The sequence below is a fragment of the Nicotiana tabacum genome, chromosome 23 (genome assembly GCF_000715075.1).
Source record: "Nicotiana tabacum cultivar K326 chromosome 23, ASM71507v2, whole genome shotgun sequence".
NCBI classification, from domain to species: domain Eukaryota; kingdom Viridiplantae; phylum Streptophyta; class Magnoliopsida; order Solanales; family Solanaceae; genus Nicotiana; species Nicotiana tabacum.
The window spans coordinates 21,125,477-21,148,227 of record NC_134102.1 but is presented as its reverse complement, the minus strand read 5'-3'; the positions used below and the strand labels follow the sequence as shown (position 1 = coordinate 21,148,227).

Genomic DNA, 22,751 nt, shown 5'->3' with positions numbered 1-22,751 from the left:
TATTTAATACTGATAGGAAAAGGGTAACCTTATCAATCCAGCTTTTAGGTTTGTTAAAGATATTTAGTAGTTGTCTCTACCTGAAAGTTGCTAATGATAACAGCTTATTTTTGTTATGATAATAGAGTAAATACTTATTCACACTGGTTGTTTACACTTAACTTAATAATTAACCTTAAAAGTTAACAAATAAAAATGAAAATGTATATCACTTAACAAGGGCGGAGCTAACATAGAACTTGCGAGTTTGGCCGAACCCAATAACTTTGGTCCAAACTCTATATTTTATTAAGAAATTCACTGAAAATATATAAATTATTAATTTAGAACCCGATAACTTAAATGAGTTAGAATTTCGAACTCATAAGATTCAAATCCTGAATACGTCTCTATCACTTAACTATGATTAATTGTTAAATATGTATATAAAAGACATATGTCTTACATTCGTTAGTTTCGTGTAAACACTCTGTGTAAGTAAGTTTTTACTCCATATATAAGACAGGTTTTTTGTTTTTTAATAGATCCATTGTACTGTGGAGATGATGCTCCATTGCAAAGCCATAATTTTAGGATTAAACTTTCACTATGAAAATAATTAATAGACATAACGAACATTATAAAACAACATATACAAAGATTAAGTTCCAAAACTAACTACATTCTCCAACTCGACGTGTTTCAATCACCACCGAAAAAGTCCCCCAGCCATTTGAAAGAACTTTGACACAATTTTGTGCATATTGTGTTATCGACTTCACTGAATTCTCCTTATCTGGTTGCAGGCCTCGCATTAGCAAGACTCCTGAAAACTTTCAGAATTCCTTTAAATGTTACACAACCAATCAAAGTGTTATCCTCATCCATGACCCAAACGGAACTTGCGCGATGTGCAAGTGCTTGAATCATCACAGCCACCAACGAACTGCTTGGATAACACGTGATTGCCTCCGCTCTTCTTGCTGATGAATATCGTCCTGAACCATTGTTTCTGCAAACCCCTAACTCGTCATCAGAAGAACAACTTGAAGCTGAGGATGATGACGAAAACAATGAGAACTCTTCATCCATTAATTCCAATACTGCGCCAAGTTTTTTCTCTTGCAGCCTCGTCTTCACAAGCTCAATCAAGTCCTCTGGAGGACCGCCACAGTCAATGTAAGCCATCAGATCACCGGCTGAAAGGGTCATGATTGCTGCTGCAGCCATTTCATCGCAGTATGCAAGAGTGAAGGGGGAGATTTCACCAATTAATTTGTTGTGATCATCAATAACAGCCACTGAAGTTTGCTCAACGTGTGCAAGAGCAAGGGAATCTAAGGCAGAGATCGCAGGATCATGGTAACATACAGTCATGACGTTATTATCTATGATGTTGAGCGGTTCAATTGAAAATGTGGGCATAGGGGAGAAGACACCAACAGAATTCAGAAGGAAGCGGACAATGTCTTCTTGCGTTAGCCAGCAGTATTCAACTCCGTCGTGATGTTTGCAACTCAGAGAGGAAGATTTGCTCAGCGTTTTCCTAGTATTTGTGCTCATGTACTTTTGGATTGGTATAACCAGGTTCTGTGTGCCTTCCAGAATGTAATCTATTGCTTCCAGTAAGCTGAACAAACAAGAAAAATAATATCAAAAGAAAACAAATAACATGAAACAACAAAAGTAAACAGAATAAGATGTCCAGCGAAGCATCAATTAGATGAAGAATGAGCCTACAGAGACATGGCAAGCCTAAACAATGTGTTGCAGACCTCTCAAAGCTCCAAAAGTCGTTCACGAAAACGATACATATAAAGCACAAAAGGAAATTCCTAAAAATGAAAGACTACCAAACAGATTATAACGTACTTGACGCTAGATCTAGTGAACAAGTAGAGTTAAATATTTGAAAAGGGACAAGTAAAGATTATGTTGAAGCACCAACAGACTTTTTTTGTAACTGATGAGAAAGAAAAAAACTTATTGAAATGGGTTGGATTTGGATGAAAAAATAAATGTTCAGAATAGAGCAGGATGACAATGAATTCATCTATCCTACGACAAATAGTTTAGGATTGAGCACAATAAGATTCATATACTCGACCCCAACTAATTTGGGATTGGGAATTAGTTGTTATTGTTGCCTATTTGAAATGTACACAAAAAGGTTCTTTTTAGCAGAATTATCAACAAATTTTATGTAAACAAACATTCATACAACTCCTTTTTCCACCATCCCTCGGACATTGCGCCTCAATCCTGGTAAGCTGAAAATGTGGTACCTTCTTCCTCCCATCTAAAGTTGAAACTTTTATGTGTTCTTTCCCCAGATTAAGAATGCCACATTAAATCATATGTTCATTCATCAATATCATGACCATTACCCAAATGCCACCTATATTTGTACATCTCCCTAGGAACCATATAATAGATGTGATATTCTTAGTTATTTGCAAGACAAATAAATACATATAGAATATGAAGAATATTCGTTCCAAAATGCTAGAACTGGCGTCATAAGGAGCAAACCCTCAAGTTTCAACCATATATTGATATCTTCTCCTACTATTCCTAATGCTTAATAAATAAAAAAGAAAATACTAAGTAAATGATTAAAAATTGAATAAAAAAATAACCTTATAAAGATCTCATGTGTTACATTTCATATCTAGTCAAATACCATAATATAAAGAAAGTACTGAGTAAATGATGTCCTATAATCAATCACAATTTGAATAAAAAATGAACTTGAATATATCCTGTGTTTTAGATTTCATATCCAGTAAAATACCGTAATATAATGGAAGTACTGACTAAATGATCCGTTATATTTGATCGATCTCCTGCCGGGAGGAGGACCTACCCTTTGGGTAAGGGATTGCCGTCCCCCCATAACTTCAGAAAAAAGTATGCATATTTGTGTATATTATCTTAAATAATAGGTATATATTTTGATTGGTACCTTGAGGTTCAAATCTTAGTCAATTGCATTGGTGGATTTATGGGGCACAACTTGAATTTTAATGCGTTGTATGGATTAGATTCCAACACCATTTTCAAATCTTGGGTTCCTAAATTGCCATAGTAACTAAGGACCCGTTTGGCCATAGATTTTGTCAAAATGAATTTGAATTTTATTTGGCAAACACATGTTTGACCATAAATTTTTCCTACATTTTGGCAAAATTTCAAATCTCAAATCCCAAAGCCAAAATACCACTATTATATTTTTTAAAAATTGCTCCAAACTTTTGTATTTTATAAAATAGCCCACCATTTATTATTTTGTAATAATGTTGCTTCGTTTTCTCGATCACCTGATAGTGTATCATGTAGTTCATTATAAAAATGATAATTTTGTATCAAATTTATTTATGTTCAGGATTATGGTTTGCAATAATATAATGAATGTTATTAATAATGGTATTGTTGGATATTTGTGATAGTTTTTAGAACTTGTGGGTATAAGTCATGTTTCATGTTTTTCCAAAATAAATTTGAAAAATATGTTTTGAAAATTGATGTCCAAACACATTTTCATTTTCAATCCAAACTTCACCAAAATCAAATTTTTCAGAACAAATTTGAGAATGGCAAAACGCTAGCTAATAATAATACTATCGAAATTCAAAGGGAAAAATATCGCAATACCTTGAATTGGGCGCCAAATGCCTCACAACATAATGCCCTTTCGGCAAAATCTGGGAAACAGGTGCCTCAAGAGCCTTGGAAGGATTATCCAATTTCACGTTTTTACAAAAATAGCAAATCACATCAACCATACAAATCTTCCCAACACAATGGCACTCACAATTACGACCGTCTAGAACCTTCTTCGAATGGTCACAGCTCCACACGCTCACGTGAGCCTCGCCGGACTTTTTCAACACCGCTAACGCCTCCGCTACGGTGGATGCCGCCGGTAATGGCCTTAACGCCGGTTTCCCTACGCACAAATCTGACACATTCCGGTTCAGAAAATTAACCGCCATGCAATGACGAGAAAATCAAACGGATTTGAATTTTTTTTAAAATAGTATTCGAAGAAGATAAAGAAGAATATTATATAATGCGGTTAATTTTATAACGATACGAAGATAGAAGGAGATAGCAGAGGGATAACGGAAAAATTTTCCGGGACCGCCGTACACGGAAGACCCCGGTGGTGATTTTTAGAAATGACGAATAGGGAAGAAGATTAGAGTAAAAAATTCCTGATGTTTATACTGGTGATTTGATTAATGGTAATTACTGTTGAGTGGTGATCCATTTTTTCTTATACCTATTCTCCACACATTTTTCTTTTTCTCCCTTTTTTCTTTTCTTTTAGTAGTATGATATTTGGCTTGTGGACTCAGAAATTTGTAAATGTTTTTTAATTAATATTTCAAAAAAATTATCTACAACATGTCTATGGTGTGTTTGATACAACACAAGTTATTTTTTAAAAAATATTTCAGAAAACGTCTTACTCCTATTTTTGAAAAATATTTTCTTGGAAATTATTTTTCACGAAAAACATTACCTGTTATACCAGAATCCTAATACTATTATTAAATAATAATAATAATAATAATAATAATAATAATAATAATAATAATAATAATAATAATATTTAAGTGATAGTTAAAATAATGACATAACGTTGAGAATGGAGATTTTGGTGGAGCAATTAAATACCAGAATTTTAGAAATGTTTTTTGTATTACTAAACATACCCTAAATAGTTTGTTTAGGGAAAAGTACGCTCGCAAAAATAATAGCTGATAATATATATATTTTTTTATATATATATTAATATATAATATATTTATTATAAACATAATTATTCCATAATTTTTATTTATTTGACTAACAAATATAATTATTTTTGACTGGCCTGCTTGCAGAGTCATGATTTCAAATGTTTGGATTTACTATCATTAAATTTTAGTTAGTAAACTATATATGTGAAAAGTGATGTTGAATTTTGACCTATAGCATGTTGTTCTACCCTTTATAAACTCATTGCAAAGATCATAACAGCAAAATTAAAAATTGTTGTGGACTACATTGTTGGACCTTCTTGGGGCATCTCGAACCTTTACTCCCATTTTGGTATTTTTCCATTTTGGGACAACTTACTCCAACCATTTCCCTATTTTTTTCCCCAAAAGAGAATATTTTTTTTATATTCTTCTCTCTTTTCTATATTTATTATTATCTTTCATTTCAATTTTATTTTTTAATTTTCATTAAACAAATTCCATCTTTTATTTTCATTAATTTATAATTTTCATTAAAACAATTCCATAAAATTTTAAATAATATAATTTGTAAGCAATTATTATAGATTAACTAATAATTCAAATAAAAGTGAAATCATTGCGATACAAGATTAATTAAATACATATTACATAACAATAAAATTCATTCGAAATACTACATAAATATTCAACTTCAACCTCTAGTATTCTCCCATGAATGATCTATTAATGCATTACGAAGTACAAAATGAGCATCTTTGTCCTTAATTCTTCTATGTCGAGCTAAAAATTCTTGAAATCGTTGATTTTCATCTACTGCCATTTTTACTGTTGGATGTGGACCTTCCAAATCATCTTGAATTGGTGCATTAAGATCATGCTCATTCTCGATTATCATATTGTGCAGTATAATACATGTAGTCATTATATCATGGAGCAATATCAAATATTTTATATTTGCACCTTTCATTTTTTGTGATGGTTATATCTTTTTCATACAATTATAACTCATAATAAAATTAACCACCAATTTTACATAAAAAAAAATAGATGCACGATAATTAATTTTTTAAAATTATACGTCAAAGTTAAGATGAAAAATTAATTAGGTAAATATATTATATAAACATAATTAAGTATATATAAAAAGATAAATTAAAAGATTAAATAATAAAAATAATAATATTTTAATGAAAAATAGTAAATGGGGAGATGAATAGTGTGTCCCCAAATTTGGGGAGACACTATTCACTCCCCATTTTGGGGACAAAAATGGGGGAGGGTTGGAGTAAAATTTTCCTATTTTTGTCCCCAAAAATGGAAAAATCCCCAACAAGGTTGGAGTTGCTCTTAGCTAGCTTTCATTGAAGGCAAGAACATATTGGACAATGTCATCATTGCAAGTGGTCAAAGGATATACTCAAAAAGGGGTCTCCCCGAGGTGCTTAATCAAGGTGGACATAAGCAAAGCATATGACTCAGTTGAATGGCTATTCCTCAAAATGATCTTACTGGAATTTGGAATGCCTATGAAGTTTGTTCAGATAGTGATGGAGTGTATAACGACTGTCAGCTATTTTTTGCTATTGAATGGAGGATTGACTACCAAATTTCAAGCTAAGAAGGGGCTAAAGGCAGGGAGACCCAATGTCTCCTTACCCATTTGTATTGGTGATGGAGTACCTCAATAAATTATTGAAGACATTAAAGTATATCCGGACTTCAACTACCACCCAAGGTGCTCCAGAAAAAAACATAACTCATACTCAAGTTTAAGAAAAGAGAGAAGACTTTTGAACTTGTGGTGTAAAATGAGGCACATATATTTTGTGTGGTTATAAATCAATACATAAAAGTAAATTATTTCCAAATAAGGAAAGAGGTCATTCTTTTGGCACGAACTAAAAAGGCACATAAATTGAAACGGAGGGAGTATATGTTTTGTTGATGACTTGATTTTGTGTTGCAGTGCAGACAAGATCTCCATATGCTTGCTTCTGGAAATATTTCGTCATTTCTCTGAGGTATCAGGTCTTAAAGCAAATATGAAAAAGAGTGCTTTGTATACTGCTGGGTCCCTGGGGAGTTCAAAGAGCTGATTCTAGCTGAAATGTAATTCACACTAGGGGAGCTGCCATTCAAGTACCTTAGAGTTCTCTTATCCTCTAAGAAACTATCTGTCTAGCAATGCATGCCATTTATTGAAAGGATATTGCACGACTCAGCTGTTGGACTGCCGGATTTCTCTCATATAGTGGTCGACTACAGTTGATCAAGAGTGTAATATTTGAAATGCATGCATATTGGGCGTATGTGTTCTTATTGCCAAAGAAGATAACTAAGCTAATTGTTACTGCTTGCAGAACATTCCTATGGACTGGGAGCAGTGACACATCTAGGAGAGCACTTATAGCTTGGGATAAGATTTGTATGCCACTATCAGCTGGAGGACCAAAAGTTATTGATATATACTCATGGAACAAAGCTGCATTATGTAAGCTGCTATGGGCCGTCAATGCAAAAAAAGATACTTTGTAGATTCAATGGATCCGCAGCTTCTACATCAAAGAGCAGAATTGTATGACTATGAACACTCCAAAGCAGGCTTGTTGGCTAGTTAGGAAAATATTTGATACTAGGGAATGATTACTCCAAAAGGACCCTTCTTCTGATCTGAACAAATACTATCTGCATGGGAAGTTCAGTATTAAGAAGTTGTATGTTGCATCAATGCATCAATACCCAAAGCGTCCTTGGAAAAGAATTATTGTCGGATCAAAAGTATTACCAAGACATCAGTTCATTCTTTGGTTGGCTCTGCATCGAAGGTTAGCCACAGTGGATCGACTAAGGAAGTGAGGGTTGTCAATATCAAGTGATTGTGTGCTATTTGGGAAGAATAATGAGGAGACAACGGAACATCTGTTGTTTGAATGTGATTACTCCAGAACTATATCGTCATTTCTACAATGGATGGGAGAAAGACACCAAATTGAAAGCTGGAATGAGAAGATTGAATGGCTAACGAAAAATTATACATGCAGAGTTCGAGCTCACATACTAGGCTTTCTGTTTGTAGCTGTGGTTTACCATATCTGGGCTGAGAAAAACCAACGAAGATTTTAAGGAAAGATGATATCAAGCACACAGAGGATTAAAGATATTGTACTGGAATTATACCTCAGAGGGCAAAATAAATCCAAATAGCACAAGGATTTAGAAAGATTAAACAATTTTTCTGTCTAGCTATGGATAGAATACATGTAGAGATAGTAAGGATAAGAGTTGTGGATAGATAAGGAATTGTTTCTTTGATTTATTTCTTTGGTCTAGCTCTAGAGTCCAAATGAGCTAGCGGTTGTACATACTTATACTTGGTTAAATAAAAAACGGAAAAGGGCATGAATTGCCCCTAAACTATCGGATTTGATCTAAAATTGCCCCTCATTCACCTATTGAGCTAAATATGACATCCCGTTAATGTTTGGGCTCACAACTGCCCTATAGTTAACAACCCAGATCCGGTTTAAAAATAATATTATTTTAAATGACGTGGCATTAAACTATTGGTTGATTTAAAACCCACCCAAAATATGTCCAACTCACCCATTCTACTCGACCCATCAGACCTTACCCATTTAACTCTAACTCAATCGATAATTTCTAGACCCAAAAGCTATTTCTTATTCCACGTCATTTAACATACTAATGGATTATTTTAAGGAGAGTCATTATTCCTCTCATTATGGCTTCTATATATGATTTCATGACATGCAAGTAATGGATTAGAATTTTGAAATGTATATATAAATATTTTTATTTTTTATTTTCGCACACCCAAAATATTGTTTCTGTCAAACTCGTGGTTGGCAAATCGGTTGGAATACATTTGTCAAGATCCTATGCACATATATGATTAGAAATTTCTTAAATATTTATAAATATTTGATTGTGTACCTAATCATTTAATGTATAAATTAACTTGAGGTCGCTATAAAAAATCATAAACTTCAAATTCTGGATCCAACTCGTGGTGAGACATCCGTCGGTCTCCCGTGCAAGATTTGTTTGTGTCTCTCTTTTGTGTGATTCTGTCCAATTGACCAACTCCCTCATATTTTTTATTGCATTTCTGCATATCTAATGTATATGCTACTTCTAGCTTAATCAAGTCAAGTCCACTATAAGAAAACAGTAATTGAAGTGTTCACCTTATTCTGGTTTAAGAGGTAGTTCAATTTTCTAGGAATTATCGATTGAGTGAGTTTAATGGGTAAGGTCTGATGGGTCGAGTAGAATGGGTGGGTTGGACATATTTTGAATGGGTTTTAAATCAATCAATAGTTTAATGACATATCATTTAAAATAATATTATTTTTAAACCGGATCTGGGCTGTTATCTATAGGGCAGATGTGAGCTCAAACATTATCGGGAAGGTCATATTTAGCTCAATAGATGGATGGGGATAATTTTAGACCAAATCTGATAGTTTAGCGGCAAATAAGACCCTTCTCCGAATAAAAATGTCTGTTTAACCCAAAAAAAAAAAAGAAGGAATGCTGTACTTTTGCTATAAAGGGATTTATAAGATATGCAATTAAGTAATAATTCAACGAAAACGTTACAATCTCACATCTGAAATACATGTTCAATTTTTTCACTAAAGCTTTTCCATTCCCGTTTCTCGATACCACTACTTTCAACTTCCAAAAATATTCACCTAAGAAAAGGATAAACCAAACAGACCAGTGCAGTAGTTAATATTTTAATTTGGTATAACGTTAGAGGATAGAATCTGTAGTTGAACTCTGAACAAACAGTTCTGAAAACAATAAACAAAGAGAAACTGAAACCTATTTTCCATAAATTGGATGATAGTATTTATTATCTGTGTGAAACTTCGAACTTGCATATATACATTCTTTGGCTTGAACTTGCATATCTGTGTGAAACTGAATACTGCTTGCAGAGTCCTGAGCAACGTCTGGATTTGGCCGTCCTCTATTCTTCTCCACTTAAATACCAGTGTTGTTAGCGGCAGGGTTGGAACCCGTGACATGCACCTAACCCACACGTCAGCTCTTCTAATTTAAAGTTACTCATGGAGATATTCATACACAGAGAAATCATCGTAAAGCAGAGACCCGTTTACATAGTGGAGCATGTAATAGCAAAGGTCACAAAAGTAGCAAGGATTTTCAGCAGCCCATTTATCATCAACTGTCACCTTAACTGCTTTAAAAATCTTGCAAACAGAGCATTTCTGGAACCGCAACTTCGGCTGAAAGGTGATCAATGGATAAGCGGCTCGGTTCTGTACGTCCTCTGGATGTATCAACCTCATGTCTCTTATTACAACTTGATGCTTGCAATCCCCCTTATACAAGGCAAAACAGACACAAAGCCGTCAAGCAACATCTATATATATAGTGTAGTTCATGCAAACATGAATGAGTTTAACGGTGAAAGAGATATTTACCAAACCAAGTCAGTTTAAGGTATGTACAGAAAGATCTCAATGATATATATTACTACTTGGTAACTTGATAAAAGTGGTAACTAATCTAAATCCAGTGTATAAAATTTAAATGAAACATTAAGTAATAGGGAAAGGTGATGCAGAAAGGAGAAAATATCATTTAGTAAAGTGGAGCATTGTGACAAAACATAAGAAAGAAGGGGTCTGGGAGTTAGAAATCTTAGAGCTCAGAGCCTGCTATGCAAATGGCTATGGAGGTTAAACGATGGGAAAAAAGCTCCCTGGAAAGCAGTGGTAGAGGTGATATATGGAAGAGGGCTTTTTTGCACCTAAAACAGTGAAGACTCCATATGGAGTAGCTGTTTGGAGACAGATTTGTAACCTATGGGAGAAATTTAACATGTATGTTGGCTTGAGGGTGGGCAACGGAAAAAAAATCAGACTTTGGGAAGATAATTGGGATGGTTCTGGTCTGCTGAAAATTCAATTTCCCAACCTGTACAGATTGGCCAATAATCCAAAAATCCTCTTAGCTGATATATTTACTGATACAGGTTGGGACTTCCAGTTCAGAAGGAATCTCTGCGACAGAGAAATGCATGAGGTTGATATATTTATTCAGATGATGCAATCAGTGGTGTTATGGCCAGAAAAAGAAGACAGCCTACTCTGGAAAGCTAGTAAAAAAGGTTCTTTTACTGTTACTAAATGCTACCCAGCCGGTGCAAGCACAAAAGTGGCCTTGGAAGATGATCTGGAAGACTACAGTCCCAACAAAAGTGGCCTGTATTGGCTGGCTAGTAGCACATGAAGCATGCCTGACTCAAGAAAATTTGATGAGAAGGGGTTGGATAATGTGCAGCAGGTGTTACTTGTGTGAGAAAGCTTGTGAATCTGTGGACCATCTTTTTTTGCGTTGTGAATTTACTTGGCAGGTGTGGTCCATGTTCACGGCTAACTTTGGCATCCTTTGGGCAAGCCTAAGAAATTCAGGAATATATTAGAGTGCTGGGAACCTGCATGTCCAGAAGCATCCTTAAAGAAGATTTGGAGAGATATCCCTCTTAGCATAGCTTGGACGATATGGAAAGAAAGAAATAATAGGTGTTTTGAAGGCAAGAAGGAGCAGCTGCAATATGTGAAATACAGTTGTTTACATTATTTGTGTTATTGGAAAGATGGAAATGTTGTTATGAATTTTCATGCTATGCTGGACATGCTAGAACGCTTAGGATTTTAATGTTTTTAAGCCAGCAGTATCTCTGTATTTTTTGATACTGTTTTTAATAAAGTCTTCACCTTATCAAAAAAAAAGAGAAACAATAGAGGACTTAAATTAGACCAGACAAAGAATAATTAATAAGAAGTGCTCCCATTAATACAACTACAAATTCCTACCTAAAAAATATACAACCATAAATCCTTTCTTTAGACCACATAAACAACTAAATATTAATTTGAATTAAAAATGAACAATTCCCCTGAGCAACAGAAAAACAAAATACAACAACAACAAACCCAAGGTAATCTCACAAGTGGGAAAAAAACAAAATACATTGAAAAAGAAATATTACCTGGTGACAATAAAGATATCCAGAACCAAGTCGAAATCTTAAGTCACAGAAACGAGTTACTTGCATTTTAGCGGTCTTGAAATGGGGCAATTGTGGTCCAATTTTACTGCCTAAAAGTGCCTTTTGTTTCTGTGGCAGTTCACCAGAGGCGATAGATTCCCATTTTTCCAGCGCCTCACTCTTAGAATCTTGAAGCCAATTAAGTATTGGCTTACTATAATTTACAGCAGCAGGATGCCTAAAATCATTGCAAAAGACATCCTATGGAAAATTTTTAGGTTAGTGATAAGAAAATAGTAAGGAACAGAAGAAAATGATATATATATCATTAGAAAATAAAATTGGCCAGAAAAGTAACCTCCACAAGGAAATAGCCCGAAGGATCATTCTGGCCTGTGTTCTTCATTATCTCATCAGTAATACAATATATCTTGTCTCTCATTTCCGTCAAAAATTGTCGCCCAAGGACCAGAAATTCTTGCGTCTACAGATATATATCATCAGAATCAGTTGTAACAATCAGATAGATTGTAAAGTTGTTACCGGAAAAAAAAAACAGTACCAATAGGAAGATCTTTGATCATCTCAACAAGGTCAACTATGTTGTTTCAATACTATGGCAGCCGGCCAGAATAGTTAAAAGATGCAAAATGCATAATAGATTGATCAAAACATACACAACAGCAAAATAATGGGGATGCTGGACAGTGTATTTGACATGGTTTTAACTCCCATCACTCCAGGAATAAAGTCCTCTGATACCAGATTGAAAGGAGAACAGCAAAAAAGTGGGTGCGGAGAACACCCAAGTGATTACCTTCATGAATCCAAACACACACAACAGTTTTTTTTTCAACAGGTTGCAAAGACTGGAGCATGAATGGGAGGTTGTATTTGAATTTACTTATTTCAGTTAATAATTTAAAAGTGATAAGCCCATGAATAAGCTATAACCTAGCAGAAAAGCCTTCTATTTTATCACCCTGAGAAGGTCTCAAACATACTGTTGCAAATTGCAACAGAGAGAGGAACAAAGAGCATCTTGATAGTTAATAATTTATAACTTCATTTCATCAGCAGTTCAGAGATAACAACGAAGAGCATGTTCATACTTTTACCCATGTCTTTTTGTAATGATAAACCTCAATACAGAGGACAACTTCTGGAAAATGCACTGCAATATGTCCATGAGCATTTGCTGCCCTCACCTGCCATAAACCAAAACCAAGCATGAAAATCAATAAACCATCATTGGTTTAGATCTAAGATCACAGAAAGACTAAACTATCAAAAGTGTTATGTACATGTAATTCAGATTACAAATGCAATAAAATTACTTCAGTTTCTATAAAAAGCGATACTAGAAAGGTCACGATGCCGTTGCATAGATATACTGTGGATTTACAATGTATGCAAGTACATTGATATGGGTGAATACTTACCTGCACTGGGTGTTTACACCAAACCAATTAAACTTATTATTGTTAGCTAAAATAATAAAATACATGCATTAATTAACCATGATTAAGTGATAGAACTCTATGTGTAAACAAATGTCACGCTTCTGTTGGTTTGGTGTAAATTCCCTGTTCGGGTATGTTTTTACCCGATGATCTTTGCTTACATAAAATTCAAAAGGTTTATGTTTAGGTAATGAGTTGTTCTTTAGGTAATAAGGACTGTTTAATACGAATATTAAGACAGTGCAAACATGCAGATTACTATTATTTAACAATGTCAAAAATACGGCTTTCATTAAGAGAAGCATTGATTACCACATTCTGTTACACTGCAAGGCGGCAAGCCATTTGTGGTGGGAATTGTTAGTTGATTGGAGTACAGTGATGATTTCAGGTATAGTGAATGAGCCGCTGCATAGTTGGGCGTAGAGAAGGAGGAGAAGACACAAGATATATATTTTCTTTGTCTGCTTCTCCTGAGACGGGCCTACTGGCGAAACTATAATGTTAAAGGTAATTTGTCTTCCTATTTGAAGATGTTAGGAAGGCAAATTACCTTTAAGATTATAGTTTCGCCTTTAGGCACGGGTTGCTGATGATGATAGCAACAGATTATTGAAACAGCTGAGAGATGCCAAGTATGGTAGGAAGGACATGCCGGCTGCTTGTTCAGTTCATTCTTCTGCAAAGGGGGGAGTCTGGTGCACAATCAGTAATTTATGGAACAAATACAGTCAGTTGGTAAAGTTGAAACTGGGGAATGGTAATAATACCCAATTTTGGTCTGATATATAGTTGGGAAGTGAAAGTTTTAGATTAAAAATCGCTGTTTTGTATAGCTGCTCCACAAACAAAAATGGAAGGGTATCAGACTTTTACTCGAATACTAGTTGGCAGCTGATCTTCAGGAGGGGTCTTAATGTCTGGGAAGTTGATGAATTTGCTCCACTGATGTAGCTACTGAACATGGTTAGATTGGAGGACAACAAGAAAGACTCATTGATCTGGGCAGCAAGCAAAGATGGTACTTTCACAGTCAGGAGTTGTTACAGTCTGCTACAAAAACAACAGGGGCTTTATCAATCAGATTAGCCATGGAAAGCAATATGGAAATCAAAAGCACCTGTTAAAGTAGTTTGTTTTGGTTGGGTTGCAGCAAAGGGAGCTTGTTTAACTCAGGAGAACTAGCAGAAGAGAGGAACTATTCTATGTAACAGGTGTTACATGTGTGAAGAAGAAGCAGAAACAGTAAGTCATCTATTCATTCATTGCAAAGTGCCAAGACAGTGTTGGGAGCTCTTAAATATGTATGATGTCAAGTGGGTGATGCCCTCCAATGTCAGGAGTAGGTTGGAGACTTGGCAACACCAAAAAATAGCAAAAATCAACAGATATTATGTAGAACAAAGCTCTTAGACAATATGGTTGGAAAGAAACAAGATTTGCTCTGAAGGGGAAAGGCAGCATATTTCCAGGATTAAAAATAGTTGTTTCTTAAATTTATTTTTCTGGTGTAAGAAGTATGCTATGGAAAATATGGAACAGTATATGGTTGTTCTAGTAGAGTTAGGAGGAATGTAATTGCCCTGTTGTGGTAGCTGCTGGTTGTTTGTAATTTTGTACCATCTTGGTACCTTTTGTTAATAAAATTTTACCTCATCAAAAAAGAAAAAAAGTAGACACAAGGTATCATATGTTGCTCCAATTGCACTTGTGTGTGTCCTATGGAGAGAGGGGTAAGAATGCCTTTGACAGCACAGAGACTGACTTTGTACATATGAGGAATATCCTCTTTTAGTTTTGTTTTGGTGCACTCATGAGGTTCCAGTCTGTATAGAACATTTGCGGATTAGGGAACCATATTTTTGTGGAAGCTCTCTACTTTTTGGTATACGGCTTATATAAGAAATTCATTGTTAACAAAATCATTTTACAATAAAAATAATTTAAAAAAGATTTGCTAATTAGTACTACACTTCTAAATCCAATTAGTAACTACTCCCTCTGTTTCAATTTAGATGACATATTTCCCTCATGGAGAGTCAGTTTGACTAAACTTTGAAGCTAAATTGAATTAGTTCAAGTCAATATTTTAAAATTAAAATTTAGATAATCACAAACTATACGAGAAATACTACTATACAAGTTACAATTTTTCTTTTGTCAATATGTTTAAAAAAATATATTTTAAAATGTTGGTCAAACTTCACATAGTTTGACTCTTGATAAGCGAAATGTGTCATCTAAATTGACACAAAGGGAGTATATTCTTTTAAACAATCTCTTTAATTGTTATTTTCATAAACACCTTAGGCACTTTAAGTGGATACTCTGGAAGAGAGCATTTGCATGGATGGAAAATGAGGTTGCAACGTTGTATATCAGATTATCCATATCCTCTCAAGTATAGTAAGAATGTACTCTTTTCATCCTTTTTCTAAAACTATTCAAATAAAGATATAAATTCTAAAAGAGTTCTGAAAGTAAAATTTTAAATTGAGATGATTCGCGGACCTTTGTTTGACACTCAATATACCTGTAGTAATCCATCTTCATAGATGTTCTTCTTGAAGCTATTGATTATCAAATAAATTTGACCAATTCCTTAATTTTAATGGTTAATAGTTCAAAGTAGATCTGATATATCAATCTAATCGAGAAATGGAAGAAGCAATTTTCCTTGCAAATACATAAAATACAAATTTCCAGTAAAATTAATAAGAGGTATAATTCATTAAACCACCTACCTCACCCAACTCCATACCCACAAAAATGACAACATAGAAAAGGTGCTCTCCCAGCAAAGAACAAGTATCTATAGTCCATAAACAGGACTTTTCACAAATATCCACCACGGAGATTATATGGTGGGGGAGAACTGTTCAATTATATCTCTTAATAGACCAGAAGACCTCTCCTTCAAATATAGGCAAAAGATACGAGTCATTAAATTTTTTAAACAGCCTAAACAAGTTTTAATCTAAATTTAAACTTGCTCCAGACCTTTTAAATTCTAGACTCATCTAAAACCCAGGTCATACAGTAGATAGGAATCAAGGTCTTAGGAAGTCATTCTAAACTAACCTTTGTTCCCGAACTTATTGACTTGAGTGATGTCATTCTCCCACTCTTACTGGAAGATGTTGAAGCAGAGTGGCTGCTGCCGCAACTACCACTGAACCAATATAAAAAATATAGCTAAGATGGAGAACACAAGATATGAAAATATAAACAATGGATATAACAGGCTGGTTTAGTCATAAATAAAAACATATCAACTAGAGACGATGATCTGTACTTGAAAGAATGCAATCTTGCTGCTGCTTTCTCTTCCTCTTGTTTTTCTTTAATTTTTGCAAGTTGTTCCACCTTCAGAACATAGTCTTCCTACAAAATGCAAGAATATGAACTCATATTTTTTTTAAATACTTAAATTGAAACAGTGAGGACAAAGAAAATGGGGAAATAATGCGCAAACACAATGTTGATGAACAAAAATATATTAGGATGTAACTAAATGAACTGGCAGCTTTTACAAGCCAAATTATGTTCGTCATTTACTTTTTTCCTCCATACTTTTATCTTGCTCAACTATTACCTTCTCTTTTCCAAAAAGGTATTGCTACACTTTTGATCAGATCTCTCATTTTCAACCAGTTGGAATATGTGCAACTAGGACTAATAGGATAAAATAGTAGATTTCTTTGAGTTTTGGAGGCTTTTTTCAATGATTAGCTGGAGGAGCTTCCATTCATGATCCAACACTTCTGAAGTCGGTATTATTAAGATTTCACCTTTCAGTTTTCATACTACCACTTCTTTACGATCTATGACAAACGCCTATAGGTCTAATTTGGAAAGTAAATTCTTAAGAGATTAAAAGGGCAAAAATAAGCCTGAACATTTGATTTACTCCGATACATCTTAACTAGATCATCAGTACGAAAAAAAATAAAAGCAAGATTACCCATTCAAGTGATCTAATAGTGCCAGCTGTGGCATAGTATAACTATACAGAACTCTCGACCATATCCATGATAGAATAGGACATAACTTTATTTTTAGTAGGTAAACCGTAAACAGAAACTCAAATCACTAAGAACCAAACAAAGACTTAATACAACAGAAAATAGAACACTAAAACAGATGTATAACAGAAAAGCTCACTAGCATACATCAACAGCATTCTTCTGACGAACATTCTTCCCCCGCTTCCTCTTGTTGGACTTGCGTTTATCTGAGCCTTTGTTGTCGAGGGCGACATTGTCTGAGGGATCATGAATAGTAGAAGAGTCCACTTCTCTTTCTGACCTTTCAAAATGAAGCAAGTTCAGTAACCGAAGTCCCGTTATCTATTCTTCTGTTTTTAGTAAAAAAGGTCATGAAAAATATAGGATTAAGGCAAACGAGTGTGGAACACATGCAGAACAGCAAACAAGCACAAGTGAATGGATAGATGAACAGTGAAATATAGTTTTATCAGGTTTAATTGGTGTTGGAACTACCATTTTGACATCAAGAGATAACTTGAAGATATAACTGTTTTTGTTGGAAAACCTGTCAATGACACTAATACATAGAATGTCAAAAGCAGAAAGAATAATTTTCCATCCCCTTTTCTATAGATATATACACATGCAAGAATAATTTTTGAATATCAACATGCTCATTAAATACTACTTAGCAAAGCACGGCAATCTAATTCTTACACAACATGCTACTCCCTTTTTTATTCCTTAATTTATTTCTTTAATAAAAAAATATTCAATACTAAAAGTTGTTTAACTTGCTTTGCTATTGAAATAGCATAAGATTTGCACATGTATAGCCCTACCGGGAACAAAAGGAAACCAAGATTCCAAGCTAATCAAGTATCAAGAGCCACATAATTGGAATTGGGGACACTTCATAAAATTATGGATACATCATCTAATGCAAAGAGGAAAAAAAAAAAAGACTGCAAAAAATAAGTAAAATGGGTCTTGGTCTAGAATATTCATTTCACTAACCTTGTATCAAGGTGCTCTGTCAAAGTTTGTGAAGATTCTTTGGTCAGCTCATCGTCCTGTCATCATCACATGAAGATCTGGTAAACAAACTGGCCATTTATTTTCTTTTGAACGTGAAAGTTTGTGAACTGAACTTTTTTCTGATTAGTGAGGACTTGTAAGCTAACTGTTAGAATGGCTTCCTATAATTAAAAAGAATGTTACTGTACCTTAAATGCTTCTTCAAAGGCCTGAGCCACCAATTCCTCTTCACTGAAAGTTTTAAGATCCTCAACCCTACAAGGCAATCAATGACAAGAGTCAGATAATTCTACAGAAAATCCGAGTAGACCGGTCAGAACCTATGAAACAAGCCATACAGAAATCCATCTTAACGAAGTTTGAATTTGAAAAGTAAATGTAATAACTACTAAGTGCTACTATGTTTTTTTGGATAAGTACCACTGCAGTTATTTTGGTAGTAGGGAGTAGATATGGGATTAAAAACATAATCAATTTTGATATTCTTTAAAGTACATCCACAAAATTAAAGTGAAGAAAAAATAAAATAACTATCAGCTGCCAAAATAAAACCGATTGCAAGTTATCAGCTGCCACAAATAACTTAAAAATGAAAAAGAATTAAAAAACAACCTACTAACAAGGGGTTATTGATAAATACAAACCATCTAAAAAAAACTCTAAACAGTTACTTAATGATATCTACCGTCTGAATAAGAAACTTGGGAGCAGAGCGCAATATTCTAAAACCCAAACTTTGGAAAGGGAAAAGAATCTGTATGTGCAATGAAAACCCAAAGACGCACAAACAAAGAGCTGATCTCGACAAAAGCTAGAGAAATCTCTCAAAATATTTCCAGGAAATCCTATTTCAATTTTTACTCCCACATCTATAACACAACAACAACAACAACAACAACAACCCAGTATAATCCCACATGTAGGGTTTGGGGAGGGTAGTGTGGACGCAAACTTTACCCCTACCCAGGGGTAGAGAGGCTATTTCCGATAGACCCTCGGCTCCCACATCCATGACATAGTTAACCAAAAAACTTGCAGTATTGCATTTCAAAAAATAAATTAATCACCATAGTTAAAGGATATGCAAGAGAAGTAAGTGGCAGGTACATATGATACATTTTAGTTTTCTTTCCTTTTCTAGTATCAAAGAGGAGCAAAAAAAGATGCACTTACGATATCTCATCATCAAACATTTCAAGTGAATCAACGGACAACTCTGCCTTGAGCCGCTGCATAACAGAATAAGATACTTAGAATACTGACCATAATCAAGGTATCAGAAATGATGAAATCTGTAATAAGCCTTTTATCTTCTTTCTTTCATGTTTAATTTTTGTTTATTTAAGGTCTAGGGGAGCTCTGCATACAAACTCATGACAGAAGTATGTCTTCATATGAACGTGGAATCTATTAAAGGTAGACAAGCTTCAAAGTGAACATCACAATGAGTGTCGTTGTAATCTAAATGTGAACAACAACTTCATACCTCAAGTTCACGGAAGATGCTGACCTCAAAGTCAGCAACCTTAGTGAGTGGACCAACCATGTCGGAAATGTAAATAGGGCCACCGCGAGGAATGGAAACATAGTGTTCATCTGCTGAAGCCTTAGGGTCCGACATCAAAGAACCTATTTAACAGATGAGAGCTGAAAAAAGGATAAGAGAAAAAACAGTTAAGGGTTGTAATCTTTGATCTGACATCCTATGCGACTTTTGTCCAAGAATAAAGAAAAGAGAATGCCAGACAATCACCCAATTTCGGCATAAATACACGTGTGTATTACAAATATTTACACAAAATGTTGTATAAAAACTTTAAAAGGCGGTAACATTGCTTAGCGATGGCAAACTGCGGCAATAAGTAATAGTTGCAACTGGGAGCAACTCCAAGATAGTGCAACTGATCAAGAAACAAACTCAGTGTAAGGTCGCAACTATTTAAATAGGGTACGGAGGCAGCCTAAGATACTGAAAGAGAGAGTTCAAGGAGTCACAACTATTTCTTTCTACGAAGGGGCAAAACGCATTTCATTATTCGTTAAAGAAAAGAGAAACATTCTTTTAGAGAGAGATAATCTGAAAAAGAAACATTCGTGGAATTCTAAAAATCTTGATTTCATTACAACACTATTTCAGAAAATAATTCTAATAAAAACGTTCTTTGGAAGCTATTTCCCAGAGAAAAATTCTTCAAAAGATTCATATGAAAAATCACTACAATTACGGGAAAACAGAAAGTACTTTTCCTAAGCAATTAGAGCATATGATAAGATAAACATTAGTCAAGACATGACGCATCTTAAGCTTAACGAGGACATGACCCTTGATATGAGAGTGTGGAAGTCGTGAATCGGGGTAGAAGTAAAGTAGGGAGTCGAGCGTCCTTCCTTTTATCCTAGTAGTGGTAGAGTTATTCTCGTATTTCCATATTGTTCGATTTCTATTACTATCTGACAATGCTGCATTTCGATTTTACTATTTGCCACACCCCTTTTTCACCTTACTACCCCTCTTTAAAAGAATAAAAGGATTTTTAAAGCTCAAAAGGGTTTTCAATTTGAAAAGTGACAAAAAGATTGTGTTTCGAATGACTTTTCAGAGTCGCCACCTGACATTTGATTTCAGTGTGCCAGGTCACCATATTTTTTAAAATAACAAATTTCCTTCAAAACACATTCGACTCTAAAACTGACTGCACCATAGATTCTGAGTAAGGGGTTCATTTGACTCGGGGAGAAGGTGTTAGGCATTCCCCGAGTCCTGTAACTAGTACGGTTGCATACTTGATCTGGTTGGCTTTAGAGAATACTCAAAGTGAGGTAAAAACACACAAAAGAAAAATGAACACCGAAAGAGGTTCAAGGTCGTCCCCACCTAAATAAAATAAAATTAAACGAAACGAAAGAAAAAGTTCTAGAAAAAACCTATGCTAGCCTATACTAATGCTTCCTTCATGATGATGTCGCCGCGGCCTTCTTTTACATTTACTTCATGGCATTCCCCGATGAGTATAAAAATATATATACAAACTCTACAAGGCATTCCTCGGATGAATTAATTAACTAAGGGGGCGGCCTCTCACCTCGAAAGAAACTAAAACACAAATATCCTAAAAGTTTGCCTACCCAAATGTGGTCGGCCTAAGCATACTCCTAACGTCACGAAGAAGTAAATAAAATTAAAATAAGAGCAAGATAATCATTTAAATTTCTCACTTAAAGTAATTCCCTTTTTAAGCTTCTAAATTCGAAACCACACGGCCCCAAATTCAATCTTCTCAAAGTCCCAATTCTTGCTTTCCAATTTAAACTACAGTAAACACGGCCCATTAATTCCAAAAGCTCACATTTGAATTTTGTCTTTTCACTAGTTAAACCTTAATTTGTTATCTTGGCTATTCTAAGTAACGTCTCAATATCAATCAACTTATCAAATTAACTTCTCTGCACTTATAAAATGCAATGGAAATCTAGTAATGAGCAACTTCAACACAAGGAAGCAAGCACAATCATATCAGACAAAATTTATGAGATAATAGTGAAAGCAAGAATGGACCTCGAAACAGAGTAATTTTCCTTTGATTTAGATCAAGGAGCAAAAATCAAGCTCACAGTCGACGAACTGAACTTGAATCAAAAGAAAAACTTGAACCGAATCGGCGTCTTTGTCTCCTTCGAACGGAAACCCAAATTCGACCTCAAACGAAAACAGGGACAGAGAAATGGTGGTTCAATGTGCGGTGATGTCTTCTGTCGTCTCTATGTGCAGAGGTCAAAAGAAAGTCTGATTTTGAGCTAAAAAAAAATGGAATCCGAAAAGGAATTCCCTTTCTCCTGTTCTCCGTTTCCCTCTATGTTACTCTCCTCTGTTTTCCTATGTCCGTTGTCCCCTTCTATGTGTGTGTGTGCGTCTTTTTTTTTGTAGAAGAAGGGTCTTTAGGGATTGGGTAAAGGGTCAGCTGCGGGGGTTAATGGGCTAAGGTGGGATCCAAATTGGGCTCAATTTTGGATAAGAAAAGCTGAAAATTCATTAACAAACCCAATTTTCTTCCAAATTAATATAAAATACTTGTTAAATCATTCCTAATTAGTTAAAATAAAAATAAAAAATTAAAAGTGAAACTATTTTTTGTATTTTTAAATATTATAATAAAGTAAAAAAGGTAGAGAAAATATGCTAAAGTTATGGTAGAATTAAAATAATATCACTATAAAAATATTAATCGACCTTAATTTAAATTGAAAAAATATAATAAGATGAGAAATATTATAAATAAGACTATTTTTCTATTTTTGGTTTTTACATATTAAAACAATAAAAATAAAGATAATATAAATTAAAATCCTAGGAAGAATAAACTCGACTAAATGTGTATAAAATACTAGAGTAGCTTGAGAATGTGGCGGGTCAAAAATTACGTGCTTACTGCTTACACTATTATCTTATTATCGTTACTGTTTCTTTGACTTCTTCACTACC

At 34.4% G+C, this 22,751-nt stretch overlaps 2 protein-coding genes across 2 annotated transcripts; both read right to left on the bottom strand.

Moving 5' to 3' along the window:
• Window positions 1-567: 567 nt before the first annotated feature.
• LOC107814063 (CBS domain-containing protein CBSX5-like) lies at window positions 568-4,277 on the bottom strand. Its single transcript, XM_016639393.2, has 2 exons — window positions 3,634-4,277; window positions 568-1,609 (listed from the first exon to the last, which is right to left on the bottom strand). Exons 1-2 carry the CDS (start codon window positions 3,972-3,974, stop codon window positions 772-774), a joined length of 1,179 nt encoding a protein of 392 aa, XP_016494879.1. The 5' UTR covers window positions 3,975-4,277; the 3' UTR covers window positions 568-771.
• A 5,057-nt stretch (window positions 4,278-9,334) lies between these two features.
• LOC107814064 (snRNA-activating protein complex subunit-like) lies at window positions 9,335-22,177 on the bottom strand. Its single transcript, NM_001325917.1, has 12 exons — window positions 21,828-22,177; window positions 19,758-19,918; window positions 19,445-19,500; window positions 18,460-18,526; window positions 18,251-18,306; window positions 17,417-17,552; window positions 16,540-16,628; window positions 16,326-16,416; window positions 12,894-12,989; window positions 12,140-12,265; window positions 11,782-12,042; window positions 9,335-10,105 (listed from the first exon to the last, which is right to left on the bottom strand). Exons 2-12 carry the CDS (start codon window positions 19,890-19,892, stop codon window positions 9,824-9,826), a joined length of 1,395 nt encoding a protein of 464 aa, NP_001312846.1. The 5' UTR covers window positions 19,893-19,918; window positions 21,828-22,177; the 3' UTR covers window positions 9,335-9,823.
• Between the last annotated feature and the right edge of the window lie 574 nt (window positions 22,178-22,751).

Coding starts and splice junctions, on each gene's coding strand:
- LOC107814063 (XM_016639393.2), bottom strand. CDS start 3,974: ATGGCGGTTAATTTTCTGAACCGGAATGTGTCAGATTTGTGCGTAGGG. Junction 1,610..3,633: donor CATTTGGCGCCCAATTCAAG/GTATTGCGATAT, acceptor TTGTTTGTTCAG/CTTACTGGAAGCAATAGATT.
- LOC107814064 (NM_001325917.1), bottom strand. CDS start 19,892: ATGTCGGACCCTAAGGCTTCAGCAGATGAACACTATGTTTCCATTCCT. Junction 12,043..12,139: donor CGGGCTATTTCCTTGTGGAG/GTTACTTTTCTG, acceptor AATTTTCCATAG/GATGTCTTTTGCAATGATTT. Junction 10,106..11,781: donor GATATCTTTATTGTCACCAG/GTAATATTTCTT, acceptor GCCTTGTATAAG/GGGGATTGCAAGCATCAAGT.